Source organism: Neolamprologus brichardi, chromosome 4 (genome assembly GCF_056152115.1).
Source record: "Neolamprologus brichardi isolate AB-2024 chromosome 4, ASM5615211v1, whole genome shotgun sequence".
NCBI lineage: Eukaryota > Metazoa > Chordata > Actinopteri > Cichliformes > Cichlidae > Neolamprologus > Neolamprologus brichardi.
Window position 1 is genome coordinate 18,421,612 of NC_142107.1, and position 21,614 is coordinate 18,443,225.

Consider the following 21,614-nt stretch of genomic DNA (forward strand, 5'->3'; position numbering starts at 1 on the left):
AAAGACATCCTAAGTATTTCTCTCTGACAATCGTGGTATTTTCCCTGACTGCTATCAGTCATATGATCATAGTATTACATACAACACAGCCTGTAAATCCATTAATGTCGGTGGCATCGGCTTAGCAGCAGGATCCCTCTGTACATTCCTCCTGCATACGGCACGCATCACTCTCCTCTTGTTTATCTCTCCTTGCACTCCCTGCCACCCTCATCTCCCATCATAAATCTCTCACATATAGAGGCCAAAAGAGGCTCAGCTGATGTGATGAGATTACTATTTTTTTTCTGATTACAAATCAACTTCAGCTTAAATAGGTAGAAAAAAGCGTTGCCCACCCTCCACCCCTTGTCACGTCTTCTTTTCCCTCCTCCCCATTTACTGTGACTCCTCCCTCTCCCTGAATATCTCCACCTTCTTTCGGTCACTGGCCCCTCCCCTCCCCTCCCCTCCACCCTCTATCCACCCACTCCGCTCCCTCACAGCCAGATCTAAGGACATGCCTCATTCACTCCTGCTGCACAGGTTTAAAGGGACTGCAAACAGGGAAAGAGTGAAACCCAGAGAGGTGTAGGGGGATTTTAGCAGCTGCAGGAGAGCAAAAGAGGTGAAAAAAAGTCTTTTCACTTTTTCTAAGAGAGGTAGAAATAGAGAGAGATTGTGAAGGAGTGAAGCAAGAGAAAGAAGAAAAGTCTTCAGGACTGGGACTACCCAGGAGTGGGAGGTTCCTCTGGGAGGTTATAGAGATTTCCAGCCGCTTCCTCTCCTCTCTGCTGGGAGTCAGACCTCCAGGATCCAGAGCCATGGAGCCCTCTGTGTCACCCGAGGTCGAGGGGGAGCCCAAGGAGAGGAAGAAGATCCAGTTTGCTGTGCCAGCCAATGCACCCACCAACCTGGATCCACGGCAAGTGGAGATGGTGAGCAGGCGCTGGTCACTGTATGGCCCATAAGGACAAGTTCTGTTTATGTTTCTGAATATTCACTATTGGAGTTTAACAGATGAATTTCTCTTTGGTAGTTTCCCATCCAAATACCGCTCCCTCATACAAATACAGAGGCCACATTGTTTGTTAGATTCTGTACATGCAATGGCAAAATTTCTCTCTTCAGAGCATCTTCTCTCTGCAAGTTTTCTCTCTGCTTTGTGTCACTTTTACAGCTTTCCAATAGAAAGCTAAATTTGATTGCTCTGTTAGACACTGTTGAGAAATTTCGATGACATTTCCCTCTCTTCGTTTTGGTTTCCTCTTGAGATTAGTGCCTTGTTGCTGCTTCATGTCATCCTGACCTGTTTAAAACTGTGACATTGACACAAGTCATTATCTTCTGTTTCACGCCAGCTTTGCTCCTTCTGTGACATTTTGTTTGTAACAAACATATTTTAGTCCTTGGCTGTTTGGCACCTTCTCTGACCTTTGAGATAAGCTTTTGCTAGTAAAATCCTTTAGTCCTCTTTTACCACAGCACTATATTATGACCGACTCAGCAATGCCTGCATTTTTCTGTGGAAGGTTTTATGCTCATTTTTCATGGAACAACTCAGATCTCTCCTTTTGGCACTAATGTCGGTGGCTCTTATTTTAGATCTGGGATAAGTGGGCCAAAGTAGAAACTGTTTAGTATCTTAGAATGATCGAGGACAGCGACTCATTTCTCACGAGGGCTTGATGAGAGAAAGGTTGGGAGGACAAGTGTGAGATGTTCTATATGAAGGAAGGGAGAGAGACAAAGATACAAAGCCTGAGCTTTACCTGTCTGGGGTCAGCTCCCGTTGTGACTGCCCCTGTTTCACTGCTTGCAAAATAGAGGCTTTTAATAAAGAACAGTGATCTCTGATACCACTTTGTCATTAGCCTGGCTGATTGCACTTAACTTTCACGAGTTTATTTGGAGATTGTGCTGAATTTCCTCCATGTTTTTTGTCTTATCTCATGTTCTCATGTATCTCTGCTACAGGATACATTTTTAAAATGGAAAATTTTCACAGCACTTCATAAGACTTTTACTTAAAAATAAATATTAACACGTGCTGTCCTCCTTCCCCTCTAATTCTCTTTCTCCCTTATGCCCTGCCACCATGCTATGATCCTTATCACCTCTTCCAAGAAACCACAGGATACCAATCTGGCATATGTGGGCTACGCCCTCATTTAAAAAAAAATCCTTATTTTATTGCTCAATATTCAAAGTGCAATCACGTATTTTTAGGGTTATTTTCTGGCTTTATTCCCCCAGCCAGACCCTGGGCTTCACCTTCAAATAGGGAATGTGGGTTGAAACTTCTACGTCACGTTAATACTACCACATCTTTTCACTCAAGCTTCCATGTCAGGCTTCTAATTTATTTCCCCGCTTCTAATTTGGTCTTTGTCTGTACTAGTTGGAGATTTGTTCTCACTAGTTCAGGATTTTGCTGTACTAGTTAAACAAAAACTCTTTAGTTACCTTTTCAGCAAGCACAGGCTGTATATAGAGGATGGACGTAGCTTCTGGGTATGAAAAGCCAGTAGTTAAGTGGCTTAAAGTGTATGGTCTAAATCAATGATCATTTTGTAAATTATGGCTGTATTTGGCGATAAATAGATAATAAACAGCATATGTTTTACGTCATGGCTACTTCATGAAAAGGTTGCTACCATTAGAGCCTGCAGTGTGTCAGTTTCTCAGTCAAGTATACTGTTCACTCAACAAAGCTGTTATTCAAAAGCCAAGAGGAAAGTTTGCTAAATAGTCAGTTTGAGGTTTCAAAACAGGACCTCAAAAACCAATGAGCAATGCCATAGTGGTTATGTCCTTCTTTTATAAACAGCCTACGTTAGCTCCAACAGTCCATCTGTTACTAGTGATGCCCAGGTGGACTGAATTTGTAACTATTGAACTAACTAATAGTTAACTAGTGATCTGCAAATTTTCTAACATGTTAATCTAATTATTATTATTATTAGAACTACTTAAGTACCAAGATTTCCAGCATTACGCCATTTGTGCATCAGCAGCATAAAACCTTTTTGATGCTTTAGTGCCACTAGTATGGATTCTGTTTCAAACTAGTTGGATAGAAGTGCTGCTAGCTGACTTGTATATTTTTTGTAAATGACAAATTAGTGTAATGAAATCTTGAACTAGTTCTGGCAAGGCCAAAGACCAGACTAGTGGGTAGAAAGTGTTGTGTGATGTGGAATAAATTCTCAAATGGCTTTCCCCATACAGCCGTTTCAGAGGCATAGAATTAGAAAGCCTGGGGTCGGTGGTTTTATTTACTGTGCATGCAAATGGATGAATGCTGATAGTTAGAACAAGGAAGCAAATGAGCTGGTGGGGAGTATGGGAAACAGAGAGGGCATTCAGGAGAGAATGTGTGTTTATGTGTGTTTAAAAGCAGATAGCATCTACCAGTGGTGGATGGGATTCTCCAGGGACATGTGGGTGGGCAGGGGTTACAGTTAACGACACTCGTTTAATTCCCTTCCCCTCCCATAGCAATTACTGTCGCCCACTAGTCCGACTTTGCTAATGAGTTGCAATACTATTCTTTGGAACTTGTTACACAACCGGTAACATCTTACTGTTTGTTGCAATGGCATTTAAACCCCAAAACCACTATTGACTGAACTGCCTTGTTACTATGGTGACAAGCTGTCCAACTATGTCATTGAAAGCACCCCCACAGTTGGCATCTAAAAGGTCAACTTTAATGGATAGTTCTGTATATGTGATAGGTTGTTTACATAGGTAGAATTTCATTTTTTGGAGGTATATATGTGTGAATGCTCTTTGGTGACGGTTCCAAGCCTCCCACGCATGGAAATGTTGCACATTTTGGGAGAATATAGCAGGTTTTGGAAATCCTTAAAAGGTGTAAGATGATTTTTTGGAACATTCCTCACCTGCTTGTTTACTCCAGAGGAATGCTTTTGCATCTGCAAGAGCCATTATAAATAGAAGTCAAATAACACTAACATAAAACCGTCCCTAGTTGCCCCTGTTTGCATGCAGATTGTCTTGGTTTTATTTTGTCACATTTTCAGACACTAATTAGTTGTTTCTTCTTCAGTATGTTGAAGGTTCATGAAATTTTGTTTGTGGCACAGCACTGAAGAATTATTTTACTGATATAAACATTTAACCTGTATTCTTCAGATCACTCTACAGATCACTTTCTAATTCCACCCCTTCCATCTTTAACCTCCTGACATTGATACTCAGTGCTGGTGCTACCATGGAACCAGTTCTGCTTTGGTATCTTTTTGGAACTACCCTATTGCATCAATTGGAGTGTGACTGTGGGAATGCTAGGATAAAACCTTTTAAGCATAGGAAAAGGTGCTTTTATTAATACGTGTGTGTGAAAGGGTGACAAAGAGTGCTATATAAGAACCATTTTACTGTTGGACTGATTTGAGAATCAAAAATTATGTACTGCAGAAGTTGGGAAGAAAATCCTGGGGGGCAGAATCTTTGAATCTACATGTGTTGGATTTTAATGTGATTGAATACCATACAAATATATTTGTGTATTGAGGACACATTAAAAGCATGAGCACAGTCTTAGGTTTGAATCTAGACTGGGTGGTGTTTGCACGTTCTCCTCTTGTTTGTGTGTGTTATCTCTAGGTACTCCGCATTCCTCCCACATTTCAATCTAAATACATCTGCAGGCTGCTTCTGCAAATGATTACTTAATTTCTCATGGTAGCTCCTCACTTTAGCCCCAGCAGTTTTGTGGTGTTGTGCTGGTACCAGCTTTTGGGGCCAGTCTTTTTTTTAATGTTAATCAACGGAACTCAGTTTGTTCTAGATTTCGTACCAGCACCACATCGGAAAACAGGCACGATCTCCTTTATATGCTCTAAAAATACACAACTTTTAAAAGTCATTATTTTAGAATATTCTTCACATTAAGCGGTCAGGATTGACTCTGAAACATAACAGAGAGAGCACATGGCTGTGTTTACCATCACTAATGCCACTCCACAAAGGCACCAATCCTCCGTGCTTTGTAAATGATGTAAGGTAATGTGCATAATGGACAGAGATTAACGTCATGGCACAGCATCACCGATTCCCTTCAAGTCTGCCTCTCTGCGGCCTCAACAAGCAGATACATATCTCTGTGCTCTCCTCTTTCTTCACTCAGCCTGGTCCTGTTAGCTCATGCTGACCAGTTGAAGTGACAGGAAATGCATAACATGAAAGGGAATAACAAAGACCTGGTAAGGGCATTTGGGGAAAGGCTTCTAACAGTAATCCAGTCCATATTAATCTATATTAAACGTCAAGGGTGTTATTGAGGGCATGATTTTCACTCACAGCTCCCTGATGACGATCTTCATACAATTCCTCATCCTCCCTAGCAAAGCCAACACCTATCGGCCCTCCAGTCCTCCCCTCATTCTTCCCAGTCCACTCTCTGGGTTAAACATCAAACCGCGACCTTTGGTGCAGCGAGTGTTTGCTGTCTGGGGAACTGTCAACATGCGCTCCCAGAAAGAACATCTTGCTGGATGCCACAAAGCATGCTGGGACTGGACAAGAGGGCGCAGTGATCTTTCCCTGCATGTGGAAAGCCAGGAATGCCACTGTGTTGGTTTTACTCACTCTTCCCAGTGACGCAGGCTGGTTCCTCTCCAGGCTGCCTGCCCGAAGCAATTTAATGATATTTGTGGTGGCAAAAAACTAATTGGTTAAGAAATTATTTTGAAAAGAAAAAAGAAAGATTGATTGCTTTGCTGAAACCACACATTATAATTGCAGTGTGGACACAATCAATGGGCTTCTGTCTACTGGGGGCTACGTATGTATGTGTTCCTCCCTGTTTTTGACAGTTGGGGCATTTTGCGTAGTTAATGACTCTGGAGACCAACATATTATTCATGGCCTCTATCTGTTTATAGCAGTTTTGTCCAAATTTCTATTTAATTATTTATGCTTTTTCTGCTTTTTTTCTCCAAAACAAAAACATAAAAAAGCAAAACAGTACAGCGTCTGTGTAAGAAAGCCATTAGTGTGTTATTCTGTAAATCATGCTCTCTTAATGATGATATAACCCAAACAATTTATCACCTCCTCTTGGCTCCTGTGCTGTAGACCTGTGTAATGTGCAAACACTTAAAAAGTGTAAATATTGACTAGGGGTAGAGTGATTTGCCACCTGATTACACAGTGCAGTGAGTTAAAAATATGCCATAATGCCCTCAGCAGCTCATGCATGTAAAACTCATAATGGACGTTGCATGCTTGTAGTATTGCAGCACACTCCCTTAGACTTTCAACATTTTGGTCGATAAATCCCCCACTGTCTGCCAGGGCCATGTTCCAATCCAGTCACTAATTTTTCGCTTCAGGGATCATCTTTAATCAAACAGTGTCGGGCTGTGGCCAGGGAGTGAAAAGATACAGACTAGTCCATTCCCCTAATGTGCATTTGTGCATTTCTAAACACATATCCAAATTCTTGTCTAGCTGTAGCAGAGAAATCACAATGCACTGTGCAAGGATGTCTTTTAACCCTGCCCAGTACAGCAAAACAGTGGCCACATTTGTGATGAAAATTGAGGGATAGGATTAGAAGGGCAACAGTCGGGCAGCAGCAGGGACAGAAATCGAGGGTGGGGGATAAGAGATAGACAGGATCTGTGGGATGATCAGCGGTTGTCAGGATCTGAACCCTGCACTGCACCTTTTAGCTGGCTTTCCACCCCTCCTGATTTTGCTTTCAGGGTCAGTTGCTTTGTAGCTGGAGTCCCAGGACAGTCACACTGATATAAGCATATTCAGGGGACCACTGAAGCATGAATCAAAACAAATAGGATTGGTCCCAATCCCTGTTTCATCAACACAGAGAAGACATAGCATTTTGTTATTGCTGCTCTATGAGTTGTAATCTCCGATTTTCAGGGCAGTAACTGAGACATTTTTTTTTCCAGCGTTTATCTCCCTGCAACCTAATAAGCTTTGTTCATGTTCAAGCTCTCAGTTATCTTCAGTGCATTTAGAAGGAAACCCCTAAAGCTAAAAGAAATGATATGCAGAAAGATGACAGTAGATAGTCTGCTGGAAATGGAAACTAATATTTTGTAATGTCTCTTTTGTAACATGCTGTTCTGTGTAGATAGAGTTCAATTCCAGTAAATGGGTTACTTTAAGGAAGTAAATATTTAGAGCAAGCTTCTGCACATTTTTGTGGTATAATACAATAGGTTTTCTTTGAGAAACATAGATTATAGAAAATGATTTGAAGTAGCACTGTAGAGCTCCTCCAGATGCCACCTGTTTGTAGTTGTCAAGCTGTCATAGTTCAATAAAGGCAAAAAGAAAAAAATAAATGGGGCACATGGGTAAGGAAATGCTGTTATATTTCACAGTAATATCATTTTTACTGAGATTATAGTAGGAATAGGAATAATAAAATAGGATTGTTGGTAACCTTTTCAGTAACTTCTATGTCATTCATCATGGGTGGTTACACGTGACTTTGCAGATGAGTAACTATAGCTGCTCTGCCCTCGATTTGTGCCAGCCTATTGACCTCTGCAGTTGCAGAGGTCAATAGGCTGTCAGCTACATACTATGACACATCTGAATATGAGTGCATGAACAAAAGCGGAATTTTCTAGTCATTGCAGGCTGTTGGCAATGTTACTTTCTCTATGAAAGCTTTGATTGGCACATTCCCAGGGTTGTGGCCTGGCAGGGGGCTTCCTGACACTCATCAGCCAGTGGCGCAGTATTTGTACTGTGATGGTAAACCAGCAGTCTCTGGAACAACAAGCCAGCAGTTATCAGCAGCTAATTACATAAATGCTGGGGGGCACTGTGAGAGAGAGAAGAAAGAGTGGGGCGAGGTGGATGGTTGTCTGAGTATGATGTAATTCTGCCAGTGGGTGCAGGGTAATTACATTTTCTATTTGAGGGTCATTGGAGAACCCCTCCAGATGCTATCTGCTGCCCATCTGTTTATCCAGTTAGCCGGTGGTGGGGCCAAAGGTCACTGCAGAAGTGTTATGTGAATGCTGAGAAGCAATATGCAGCAGCCTCTCTGACTTATGGGAATTCACCGATCTGACAGAGCTGCAGCTGGGGTTGAAATTTGCGTAGCCTTGTCCTTGACCCCCCTTGAAACAGCTGGAAACTCAACAAGCGGGTGTTTCTCAGTGCAACCTTTTTAAAGCCCGCCAGCATTATCTGCTAGTAATTTTAAATAGTAAATCGTAATAAATAAGAATTAAAGAAAAAAGACAGAAAGGAAGAAATCCAGTGTAAATATCTTCACAGACAAAACATTATGCACAGTTCTTGCATAAAGAATAACATAGATAAAAAAAATCACACATTATACATTAAATGATAAAACAGTCAAAAAAAACACATGCACACATACCCACCCACACGCGCACGCGCCCACACACACACAAAAAAAAGGGATCATTTTTCACCTTACTGTATTATTGACTTCAAATTGCCAGACTGCACTTAGAGCACCACATGGGGTTCTTCCATTTGTTTTTAAGAGGCTATCTCCAGGGGCATGACTGAGAGAAAAGGGCAACATCATGGCTTTGTTTAAATTAGTTGCCCTTCAGACTTTATATTCAGCTGAACATCAAATATGACCAAGAGAAAGGGAAGCTAATATTTTTACAGATACATTTAAGGTTGTATGATAGGGTCGTGTAAAAACTTGCTAAAGACTTGATACAAATGAAAAGACATAAAAAAGATGAGTCGAGTGAAACAAAACACATTTTAATCAGTTAAAGAAACACAAAGAAATAATTGGTCAGGGAGCTTGTAGTGGATCAAGTGCCCTGACCAAAACACTTTGACCAAAAACACAAATGATATTTCCTGCATGTACATGGAGGAGTGTAGCGGTCCTAGAAGAGAGCCCAACCACCAAATATGAAAAATTGCAGGTTGAAATAAAAGTAAAAATAACCAGTGGCTTTACATACAAAAGATCCTCAGTTTGATCTACAGGTCACAAGCTAGTGCACTTCAAACACTGGTCCCAAGCATGAAGACATTACAGTGTTTTATCAGGAAGGCCATCAGGGCAAAATCTGTCCCCTGTGGCAACCCCACAGAAAATAAGGGATAAACTTAAAGCACTTTCTTTTAGAGATGGAAATAAGTCTTTTTTTGACTGATATTAAATTTATATAGTTTCTAGCTAAATTTTGAAAAGAATATCTTTCAGGTGCTGTATTGCACACCCATGGGCTGGATGTAGGCAGATGTGATAACTGCAAATAAACATTGTACAAATCGATAGCCGTCCACGTGGTGCTGATTTTACAGTTGTGCCATCCGAGAGTATGAGATTCTGCATCATGCTGCCATCTCTATCACTGAGCAGCACAGTGCTTGATAGGATGACCCAATGGAAACATATATACATATCACAAGGGATGTTAGCTAAAACTGAAGGAGATCTGAGGTGTGTTTCTTTCTGTGCTGTCTTGGTGTTGGGGCCAGATCTGCACAGCAGACTCCTCTCGGGATACCCGACTATTAGCACTGGTGCAGAGTTTTAGAACCTTTCGGTCTCATCCCACAGGGACTCCTGTGATCTAGTTTATGCTGTCCTACTGAAAATGCTTTTTATAGACCCAGCCACAAGCGCACCAGCTTAGAGAATGGTCTTTGGGGAGCAGACCCATATCAGCCCATCTGCATCCAGACTGCAATGGAAGAGAGTGCTGAGCTAACATACACATATTTGAACTCATTCAAAAACATGCAAAGTCAACACTTACCAGTGACTCAATACTATATTGGCGTTACACCTGGGTACTATAGCGCTTTGTATCCTGTTAAACTTGGCAAGGTTATTTATTTGCACATGAAAAAAAATCTGTTGCACAGGTACACTTCATGTAAGAGCACAGCTTTAGCCGTAACCTCCTTATCTCCTTAATACTATGTGAGAAAAGTGCTTTTTTTTAAAGAAAAGGTCACTTCAAAGAGGAAGTGGTTACGCTGTGTGCTAGCTCACGCACAGTCTATTCAGGTTTGCATAAACTAAATAAAATTATTTAAATTGTGAGAACATGGCTGTATGAGAAAGGGTAACTGCTGGGTGATATTCTGACTTCATTCTCTTGACATTATCCTTAGTTCATATGTGAAAACAGCTTATAGAAACACCGGTACAAATAATTACGTTTGTATCTCCCACACAATGCATACGCAGAACATTAATCAAATTCAGCTTCTGATAAACTGAAACACCTTTATACGCTATGATCTATGAGCCAGTATTTTTATTGAGACAATAGCTCTTTGTGAAACCTAGTGGGGTGCTGCTGGCTCTTAGGGGAAGCCTGCAGGCATACACCTGTGGAGCTGCTGAAATGCCACTGCAGACGCTTGCTTAGAGTCCCTGAGTGAAAGTCCACTGCAGCCTGAGTGATCTTGGTACAAAAACAATTGCTGCCAGTGGTGGAGTGTTGAGGAGATTGGGGGCAGGGGGTTTAGAAAAGCAGTGAAGGGAGGGGATAGAGGGATAAAGCGCTGGAGTAATCTCACATGCTTTGCCCTAGTGTTGCCATAAATGAGGAAGTCACATATGATATTACGCAACTCAGAGTGGAGTGGGTTTTAAGGTTGGAAAATTACTAGAATCAATATGTATGTTTATGCATTGCCGGCAGCAATGCATAAACAACAGCAGGTCACCGCCGCCACCGCTGTCGGCATCACTTTGTGTACGCAAATGTGACAAATGTTTATAAACACTGTGATTTTTTTTTTCATTACATGCATTGCAAACTGTGCCTCATGCTATAGGAGGTCTTCTGTTGTGTCGTGACATTTCATGAGACCACCATGCTGAGTGTTTAGACAACCATTTACACACACACACAAACACATGCACGCTGAGCATGAGAGCAGTTACTGGTAACTAAATCATCATATTATGCTTCACAGTGAAGTCACAGAGCAGTCAAGTTATCCCATTCAGTCATTTTATTGAGTGTGCATCAAGACATATCCTGTTTATGTCATCATTCCTACCTTAATCACCGTTTGAGCAAATCTTTTCTTGAAGGAGCTGCCTCTTTCAGGGACAGTTATTGAGGTTAAAACCTTGGGGATCCTGATCTGGAGTTTAGAAAATATAATAATATAATACACCTTTCTCTTTGGCTTGGCCTTTCTCTTTTGTAAAAATAAGCTCACATCACAGTAAAGAAACCAAAAAACAGGCGTGGGAACTAAAAAAATATAACAAAGTAGTGGAAACATCCATTGCAGTCTCCCAAGATATTCTAATGGCTTACTTTAAAAATGTCTTAAAAAACAGAAAATCTGAAAATATCCACTACTAATGATCTAGTTTCCAATCCTTTTTTATTCTGTTGGTATTTTTGTATAAAGATTGATATGGCAGTCAAAAATTAACAAGCAGCTAATTGAATAATCAAGTAATTACAGTTAATAACAAAGAATCTGTTTGCAGAACCATCCGTATACCTTCCTGCTGGCCCTCCGATCTCAGTATAATCTAATAAATGTATCACACAAATACACAAGCATACCAATAATCTGCTGGACTTGAATACAGTCCTCGCTTACGTCCCCAGGACTCGGGCACGGGCTTGGTCCTGTCAACATCTGGTATTTGCTCTCTGTCTCTTGTGGCTCTCGGTTTGAAGCACCTCAGGCTGCCCTGCAAGGCAGTTAGCAGGTGTCATGCAGGCAGAGCCAGCAGGGTTCTTATCAACGTGAAGCCCCAGGCCTCCACACCTAACCAGGGGAGACACAGGGAAAGCGGACGTGGGGGTCAAAGGATGCTCTGTGGATGTTTTCCTCTTACACATCTAATGACAAAAAAGGAAACGGTTGACAAACCAGCAAACAAAAACACACAAACATGAGTTTGGTTATGACAGACTGGTGTTGAAAAGGAGAGGCGAACAGCGGATGAGGTTAATGTCACTGTCAAGGAATGAAGATCAGGATGGATGTGGAAGTAAACAGGATAGAGGAAGCAACGGATCGAGCAAGGAGGAAATGAGAGGAGAATGAGAGAAAGACATAGTGTGAGAGATCCAGGGGAAGCAGGAAAGCCTGAAGTTGCGTGATGAGATTAAAATGTGTGTCTGGTGATATAAATAAGGGTGAAATCCATGCTTGATTACTCCATGTCTTTGAATTTGACAGAGGCAGATTTCCACCACGTGGGCCGTGGAAGCCTCTGCTTTGGCAACATGCGCCTCGTTGTGATGACGCACACGACAGAAGGGAAACAAACACAACTCTCCATATGGAGCCAGACTACTTAACTATATTCCTGCGATGTTATGTGATAGTAAACAGCAGCACATAGGTTCATGTCATGGGCAAGGTTGGCTTGCTCCGCAGAGGACACCTTTCAGCACCTGATTTGCCTGACTAATACCACTGCTTTTACCTTTTTAAAATGTGTTTTATATATTTTTAACATTTTTCCATTTATTTTTTTCCATTTTATTTTATGCATTTGGGATTTGTGTAGATTTGTAGAAAATGTGAGCCAAAGATCTGAGCTGTGCACGTACATTTTCTCTATGAAGGCTCCAACACGTTCTGCTTAACAAGGGAAAAATACTCTGAAAAGTAATACTCCACCCCAAACCTATCTTTTGATTATCAAACAGTCACTTCCTGTTTGCTTCTTAAAGGTTTACAGTCTGTTCCAACATAGTAAACAGAGACTGTGAATGTGAGCTTTATTATAAATTTACTTCAGTCATTGCCAAGTTTTGTGCTGAAAAAGAGTAGGAAAACATGCACAGACACAAGCCTGTCTAGGTGGAAATTAATCATTTCTTTCAAGACAAATCAAAAATTCTGGTTATTTTTCTGATTAAATCTTCTTAAAAATAGTTTTAGAAGTTGTCCAATTATGTGCACCAGAATTCCAGGAGCTCAGTATCAAATTTTCCATCGATATTTGCTTCATATATACTAACTGACTGACAACTATAACTGCCAACTAGTGAAAAAGACCCTCCATTAGCACACTTGCAGTATTTATAGTACTAGTGTTTTGATGAAATGCAGCTAAATGCACTTTTGTCTCTGTGTCTCTGTTTTGTGCACTGGGTCAATGAGCCACAATGAGCACTTCTGGTGAGTGAATTTCCACAGACAGGCCATGATACTGTGGAGCTGTAGGCACAGCTGTGCATTTGTTCCCAGGAACAGAGAGTTTGCTGTATACAGTGGCTCGTGCTGTAGAGGTGTAGCTCAGACCTACACTTTGTCTGGCCCCGTTCTGCTTTTAGGCTGTCAGCTACCTGAATTAGGCCTCCAAGAAGCAGTCATTCGGGGTGGAAAAGTTGCGAGTGGATGGGAGTGTCTCGGCTGATTGCTGTGGTTCATTTAATCCCTTTTCTATGGACTCTCTATTTGGGAGACTTCATATTTGCATGTTTGGTGCACACAGGTGGCAAAACATGTTTGTGTAAATGTGAGGAGAACATTCATTTCAAATAAATCCTTTGTCAAAAGAATAATTTTCTTCTGTTTCACACCACAGAATTCTCTTTGTTTACTCTGTCTTTAAAATCTGAGGTTTCTAAATGATTCTTCTATTGCACCTGACTGTTGCGTGTGCTCTGACGTGACCAGTACTGAACACTGAAAGTCACTGTTGGCTGCTGACCTGTCAAATAAATCTGAGGTAGGACTAATGAAGTCCTTGAGGGCCCAGCAATGCCCTTCACCAGCATAAACTGTCAACATAGGGATCCGTGTGATTGATATGGCTTTGTGCTGAAAATTATTAATAATATAGTGTTAGTCAGTTTTGTTATTCATTTATTTATGGCTGCCATTTGTGTTGTTTGTTTGCAGATCCGACGCCGGAGGCCAACACCCGCCACACTGTTCAGAGTAGCCGACCAGTCATCTCCTGAGGATGATCAGTCCACCCATCAGGTAAAGGTGAAGACAAAACACTTTTTTATATAAGTGTCTTTGTGCTCTCATCCATCCTCCTACATTAGATTTCAATCCTATTAACCACGTAACTACTTTACCTACAACATATAATTTACTTCATGCCATTATTTCACTGTCTAACAGCATAATAATCCATTTTCCTTAATGACTCCACGCACATTGAATCCTGCGTGTTGAGTTTGTGTTTAGCCACAGTTCGAACTCACCTTGAAATTTTGAAACTATTTGAGCACCAAGGTTAAAAAATATCTTGTTTACTTGATGTTGGTGAGATGAGGCTGAAAGCTTGAGTAAAACTCAGGTTAAGCAGGTTTGACGATAACACTTTTCAAATTCTAGTGAAGATCCTGAAGATTAAGCATGGCACGAAGAGTTAAGGGAACGTGGGAAAGCCAGCATGTAGTAGCATGTAGTGCTGACATTACTGAGTTGCAGACTGGACATCCAACAATTATACTGCATGCCTAGCCAATGTAAGATAATATAAGCAGGCACAATCATGACAAAACATGACACCTTGGGTTTAGAGATGTTAATGTTTGCATCAAAAACTGCATATTCTTAATGTTTTGGAACAAGGCAATTTTAAATTTGCATTCTTTTCCCCCGTTTTCCTCATGGTTGTGTTTCTTCTAATGAAGAAGAACAGTTTGTCATTGCTCTCCAGTGTGTACCTACAAACTTCAAATCAGCTTCTGGCGTGTTTGGAAGCCAAAATTCCCCCAAAACAACTTGAATAACTAAGGAGAGGCCTCCAGAGTTACCACAAGAACTAAAAAAAGATTGCATCAGTCATGTAGGAGATATTTTGCATGCATGTTATGACTTTAGATCTCAATGAGGAAGATGGTGTTTTAACTGAAATTTCAAATTATGTAATAAAATAAATATAGTGAATAAAACTTCCGAGGTGCCGATGCTTTGAGGACAGGCTGACGAAGAATGTCATGATTTGTGGCTCGCTCTTTCTCTTCACAGTGGGTTGTAGGAGAGAACGGAGTCCTCAAACCAAAACGAGTTAATCCAAATGTGTATCAGCCGCCATCACTCAAAGGTTGGTACGAGCATTTGTGTTACAGGCGGTGATTGTGTGTGTTGTGATTCATCCTTGTGTTTAAATCCTTTCTTTGTTTTACCGCGCTTCCCTGCAAGCATTTCTTACTTGCGTTCTAACGCCTTATAAAGGTGCATGTGACAGATGGGTGGATATGCAATAAAGGGGTTTCTTTTTTTTTTCACTGCATGCGCGTGTGTGATATGCATAGTTGTGTTTCTGTTTGCTTCTGCCCTTATATTACACTCAGCAGCAGGGTCCATATATCTGTGTGTGACCAAAAGAGAACGGGAGAAAGGGAGAGATTAGAGTGTGACAGCTGTGAGACACTGAGTGAGAGTCTAGGAAAGTCTGGATCATCCAGGATTACAGTCAGTTGTGTATACAGCTGTGGCGCACACGAACACACACACATATAGGTGTGATTAAAATGCATACATGAACCCAGACGTGCATTTTTCTATTGTGTCTTTGTTGCATGTGGTCAATAAAGAAGGTAAGTTTGTCGGTGGGGTTTCATTTACTTTGGATTTGTGGGCGTGCGCTGCCACATGTCGAGTGATGATATAATGAGCCAGGAAGCCTTGTCCTGCATCTCAAATCTGCCCTTTATCAGCTCAGACGCAGAGTGAAAGAGAGAACTAACTCTATTATTTCTAGTTGCATAACCTATCTCAAGCTAAAAAAGTGACCTGCCTGAGTGCTGCTGCCGCACTGTGTAAGTGAGGGTGTGAAAAAATGATAGAGAGAGAAGCCAAGGTGACCTAGAGGAAGCGAGAGAGTGGCTGAGATAATATCACTAAAGAGAGTGAACAGAGAGAGAGAAGAGGATGAGTCAGTATTGCCAAAAGATAGCGCCGGGAAGGGTGGGCAGTCGAGTAGGGTGCAAATAAACAGATGGGAAAACAGGGTGAGAGGAGAGCTAGAAAACAACAGCGGAAGCTCTACTGTAAAAATCAGTGCGGGATACCGTTTTGTAGATGCCTGCCTGCCTGTCTGCCTGTCTGTCAGTGCATGTGTATAACTGGCCTTCTGCCTGCCTGGCATGCCTTCAAAAACCCCTGTGAGGCTTGACAAAAACTGACAGAGTTGAAGTGTGGTGAAACCAAAACAACATATCCCTCTATCCCTGTGTCTGTGTCCATGTGTTTGTGTGGCTGTCCCTGTGTGTGTTTACCTGTGTGTAGCTGTGCAGAAGATGGCTGAAGCGCATATGCAGAAACTAGGTGTCTACCCTCCCTTGGAAGACCCTTGTGAAGGGGAGGAGGATGAGGACTACTTGAAGGGAGAGGAGGGAGAGGATGCAGCTCCCACCAAAGCTGCTGGTGAGAGGGAGGCTCTCTTTCAACTGTCAGGGAGCACAGTAACAACACTGTTACGGCGATGTTTGTTTCTCAAAGCCAAAATACACTTTGAGGGACTTAAAGCTGTTAATTTTATGGGTCTTGTTTGGCTGGGTCATTGGAATTTTTCCTAGGATAAATGGTTTAGTGTCATGCAGTAATCGATTGGTTGCATTCTGATATCACCAGTTAAATTAGCAGCTAGTTGGTAATTATTTCAAAGTGATTGGAGAAAAAATTGTGCTCACAAAATCTTGAAAAACTGGAAAAGATTTAAAATCACAATCTCATATGAGAAGCTTACACACTGAAAATGACAAAATATCACTTTTTAACTAGTCCAAAGGTGTATTTTTCCTTCTAATTTGTATGAATAGCCAAGTTGTTCCCATTTCTGTACATTTTCCCTAATGATGTTTTTCAGTTATTTGCCATTTCAAGATGAAATTTTCTCATACAAGACACCGTTGTAGCTTTTCCCTCCCTAATAGGAGTTCTCCCCTTTGGAGGTGGTTGTTGATCCTTTATTGATCACATGAGTCATCACATGAGCCAAAGTGTAAAAAAAAGTCCACTTTCTTGACTTCCTCACCTAGCTTCCACAAACAGATTTAGATGACCATATAAGGAAATCATCTCAGCACAGATTTAGGGTACACCTGTTTAATTACTCGCTGACAGACAATCCCATAGCAGCAAACCAATACATTTAGCCATGTTGACCAGCTGAAGTTCAAAGTTTATTTTGGTCACTTTAAATGTGACATGGTTGTTGTTCTGAGTGAAGCTGCTCCGAGTATTTAGGAAATTCCTGGGATTTTCTCCACACAGCCATCTGTGGGGTTTACAGAGAATGGTGTGGAAAAGAAAAAATAAGCGAGCAGTTCTCTCTGTGAAAACACGTTGTTGATGCCAGAGGTTAGAGGAGAATGCCCAGACTGCGTTCTCTCTTGATTTCTGCTGCAACATATGGATGGTAAGGTTGAGAATTTGGCATAAACAACATGAAACTATGACTCCATCTGACCTCTGGCCTCAGATTGTTGATGGTGATGTAATGATGTGGAGGAGATTTTCTTAGCACACTTTGGGGCCCTTAGTACCAACTAAGCCTCATTTAAACACCACAGCCTAGTTAAGTATTGTTGCTGACCATTTCCATTATGACCACATTGTACTGCATCAAGCAGGATAACACATCATATCACAAAGCTTAAATTATCTTAAGCTGTTTTCTAACTGTGTAGTGTCTTGATGCATTCTCAATCATCCAGGAAAATAAATCTCCAAAAGTTGATTCTGTTCATCTGGACGTAGCGTTTTCTGGGAGAAACGTTTCGTCACTCATCCAAGTGACTCCTTCAGTCTCAGCTGACTGCAGGTTTCCCCAACTCTTATAAACAGTACATTTGCATAATGACTGAAACCAGCCCACTGAAGGAACAATGGGCTGTGAGGTCATTTCCTTAATCATAATTATGCAATCCTCACAGCCCATTGTTCCTTCAGTGGGCTGGTTTCAGTCATTATGCAAATGTACTGTTTATAAGAGTTGGGGAAACCTGCAGTCAGCTGAGACTGAAGGAGTCACTTGGATGAGTGACGAAACGTTTCTCCCAGAAAACGCTACGTCCAGATGAACAGAATCAACTTTTGGAGGTAACTGTGTAGTGCTTTCATGTCCATATGAAGTCTTTGAGGAATGTTTGTAGCACCTTGTTGAATATATGCCATGAACAGTTAACACAATTCTGAAGGTAAAAGCAGGTACAACTGTGTAATAGCAAGGTATAACTAACAAAGTGTCTAGTGAGGGACTATTATATGCAGTTTAAGATAACTGAAGGAAAAATCAGGCACAAACAAAAGAAAAATAGCAAACCACAGTAAGATTACATTTTTGTGCTTCTTAGTGAACAATTGCTCTGCGGTTTTCAGCATCTGGAAGCCCCGTGTGTGCTGAGCAGCTGGTACAGCTCTTGTGTTACGTCATCCCTACATCTCTTAACCCAAATGTATTGGAAGTCTTGGTGTGTCACCAACACCTATTCCAGTGCAAGAGGCCAGCCAGGATGTGCATCTGTGCAAAATTTAATCTCTGCCAAAAGAAAAACAAACAACTCTACATATCTCTTTGATTTAAACTTTTTTTTATATATGTGCATTTTCTTATTTTGCATAATAATCAAATTTATGTGCGCTGTGTGTTTGGTTTTATGATGCCAAATTATAGGTTTATAATCCCCATAAAGTCACACGAGAGCAGTGGCATTTCATTCAGAATTATTGCTCTGTCGACCCAGATGACAGACTCTCTCGGTAAATCCCTTTGTGGAAGCCTGCTGAAACACAAAGTACCCAAACAGGATGCTAAAATATACTGATTGGGCCTTTTTGATGACAATTCATCTGTTCTTTCAGTCAAGCGACACAGTTCGGACTCGGCCTATCCTATAACAAACAGAAGACAAACCAAGGAACTCAAGTTATTTCATCAGGTAGCTGTTCATCATTTTCAGGAATGAACACAATCTCCTTTTCAGTGCGTCTGAAATACTAAGTGAGTTTGCAGTTTAGAAAAGACATAGAATAAGAATAAAGAAATAAAGTGAAACTATAAAGCTTCTTTTTTAAATGTTCTCACTACTAAATTAATTAACCAAGAGCACAAAACAGTGCAAAAGTCATGGGGATTCAGATACCTGAAGCAGGAAATTGCTTAAAAAGCTTTAGCTCTAGAGTCAGTACTTGTGTCCTTCTGCCCAGCAGGCATCTCCTTTACCAGAATTTACTTTACCATTCCTTATTATATTCGTGACACAATGGTATGGTATTGTAATGGTATCTACAGTTAGATATAAGCAAACATAGTTGTGATTTTTTTTTACTGCTGGTTTTGATACCAGTCTTTGCCTCCTCAGATCGCCAAGAGACAGCTGCCACTGAGCAGTCAGACAAGTTTTCCAGCGTGAGAGAGACGGCCAAGCAGATACAACCAGCACAGGAGGAAGATGAGGAGGAAGAAGACATGAAGGGGGACAAAACTGAAGCCATGACAGAGGAGAACAGTTGTGGGAGTAACTGAGAGAGAAAGATAGCGCGGGGAGAACGTTTGAAGGGAAGATGTGGGGAGACTCATGATGGTTAAAATCTGAAGAACTCAGAAAAATCAAGAAATGGGTTGTGTGTCTTTTTAAATGTGTGTAGTCTGAATACACAGATGAGATGACAGCTGTCAGTAAACTGAGCGATGGATTCTTTCGTGACCTTAAACATGTGAGAAAAGGTTCTTGTAGTACTTCACCTCTAAAGGGTGGTTTTGAAAACGAGGATGAAGAGGGAGTTTTTGTATTAGTCAGCCTTTATGAGCAGGTGAGGAGTGATTTACTGACAGAGCAGACTACAGATGCTACTTTGGCCCTGGTGTCCTTTTGTTTATAATGACAGTGGAAGGGCCAAGGTCAGCGTGACCAAAAACCCTGCAAGACCAGACCTTCAAAGAAGGCTAAAATGGCCACAAGGAATACAAAGTTGACATTATCTTTCTCGGGTACATTTGATTAAAAACAAACAAAAACAAATTCTCCCGTATGACCCTTTGTAAAAACACTTGAAGGTCTTTAAATGTGTGCGGTACGTGTTCCATTTTACTTTGAAACCACAGCCTACATCGTTTGTTTTTTGATTTACAGCAGCCTCAGTGTTTAGTCCTTTGTGTGTGCTGCCATCTTGTGGTAAAAAATACAAATGACAGGTTAAAGTGCTACTGCGGCTACTTAAAGTTAAAATCCATAATTCAAATTCTGTTTTGATGCGATTTATGTTCTGCATTTTCAACAACAGCCTTTTAATTTCGCTGTATCTGAGCTTCATGTTGCCAAATCTTTGATCTTATTGATTATAACTTTAGCCTCTTGGAAGCTTGGATGGCGGTTGTTGCCAGTGTTATTTGTCACTGACAACAACAGAAGTCACCAGCTTTAATTAAAATCATCAATTATTTCATTTCTATATAATAATCTACTTTTATTCTTGCTCTTTATGCTCGGCATTTACCAAACAGTCATGCTGTAGTCACTGAGTTTACGTTAAAACAATTTGCAATTTGTTTATGCTTAGATCAATGTATGACTCTTTTAGTTCAAAAATCTTTATCTAAAATTATATGAACTCTGCATTTAGCCTTGTTTTTTTCTTTTAAACCTAAATTAAAATCTGTAAAGCTACCTCCAATTTTTCAAAAACACCCATTTGCTGCCTCTGTGCATGGCACATTTGAACGGGATTCTTCAGAAACTTATTGGGGAAATTTTAAAAAATGAATTGAAAAACATTTTCACTTCTAATCTAGGATATCTCCCTTTTGTATGCTGACACTTTTGTAATGTTAGCTTTTTCTCATTCCCTAATCGTCTGTTGAAAGAGATATTTTATTATATAATTATTCAACTTTGTTTAACTGACAAAGCAAACCTAATGATAAAATTTCTAGTTGTGCCACAGGATGAATAAATCTTGCTGTTTCTATCATCTAGGCTGCTGTTTGTAAATAAAACTTTGTGAGACTTTTTCAACCTGTGACCTGCCTAAATTGTGGGATGACTGGATGAGCAGGTTATGTGTGCTGAGGCTCTTCAGCCAATAATGTCCTCCCTCCTTCTTTATAACCACCCCCCTCCTCATCCCAGGTCAGAAGAAACAATCGTGGAAAGACATGTACGAATGCTTAATCTGTCTTTATTTTTCTTTTTTTCCATTCTGTTGTTTCTCAATGTGATGTGGTTGTTTTAAAGTGAGCAACTGTATGATATCGAAATAAACAATTTTTCCTTTCTCTTTTAACTCAACCTAAATCTTACTTAAATCTTACGTCTGACATTTTTGCTTGGGAATTCTTTTAGATCTTTTTAATTGCATGTTTTTCAGACCCATCCTACATTCACTGCTCTCTATCGAATTTATCCTTGAATCAGTTATGGACTGTCAGGAACTGCAAGTAGAGGATCCAGGTGCAGACACAAGAAGGCAGAGGTTAAATCGAAAACACACCGTTAATTAAGACCTTTGGTTAAGACCAAATCTAAAGTAGTGATTCAACTGATTCTTAAAATAGGTAGGGAAAAAAACAAACACTATAACAAAGACTAAGGAGCAGGGCAGGGCTATTTATACACATGGGGTTAATCAACGACAGTGAAAGGCAAGGAGACATAGCTGAATTCAACTGAGAAAATAAGACAACAAGAGAGACATAAAGACAGTCA

The 21,614-nt window shown here is 40.7% G+C and overlaps 1 protein-coding gene across 2 annotated transcripts; it reads left to right on the forward strand.

The window, feature by feature from the left end:
* Nucleotides 1-484: 484 nt before the first annotated feature.
* ppp1r1b (protein phosphatase 1, regulatory (inhibitor) subunit 1B) lies at nucleotides 485-21,192 on the forward strand. Of its 2 annotated transcripts, none has more exons than XM_006798268.3 (5): nucleotides 485-917; nucleotides 13,846-13,935; nucleotides 14,932-15,007; nucleotides 16,195-16,332; nucleotides 19,272-21,192. In XM_006798268.3, exons 1-5 carry the CDS (start codon nucleotides 804-806, stop codon nucleotides 19,433-19,435), a joined length of 582 nt encoding a protein of 193 aa, XP_006798331.1. In that variant the 5' UTR covers nucleotides 485-803; the 3' UTR covers nucleotides 19,436-21,192. The 2 variants fall into 2 exon arrangements, with proteins under 2 accessions (XP_006798331.1, XP_006798332.1); XM_006798269.3 differs by having other exon boundaries at nucleotides 13,846-13,929.
* Nucleotides 21,193-21,614: the final 422 nt, after the last annotated feature.

Coding starts and splice junctions, on each gene's coding strand:
- ppp1r1b (XM_006798268.3), top strand. CDS start 804: ATGGAGCCCTCTGTGTCACCCGAGGTCGAGGGGGAGCCCAAGGAGAGG. Junction 918..13,845: donor ATCCACGGCAAGTGGAGATG/GTGAGCAGGCGC, acceptor GTTTGTTTGCAG/ATCCGACGCCGGAGGCCAAC. Junction 15,008..16,194: donor TCAGCCGCCATCACTCAAAG/GTTGGTACGAGC, acceptor ACCTGTGTGTAG/CTGTGCAGAAGATGGCTGAA.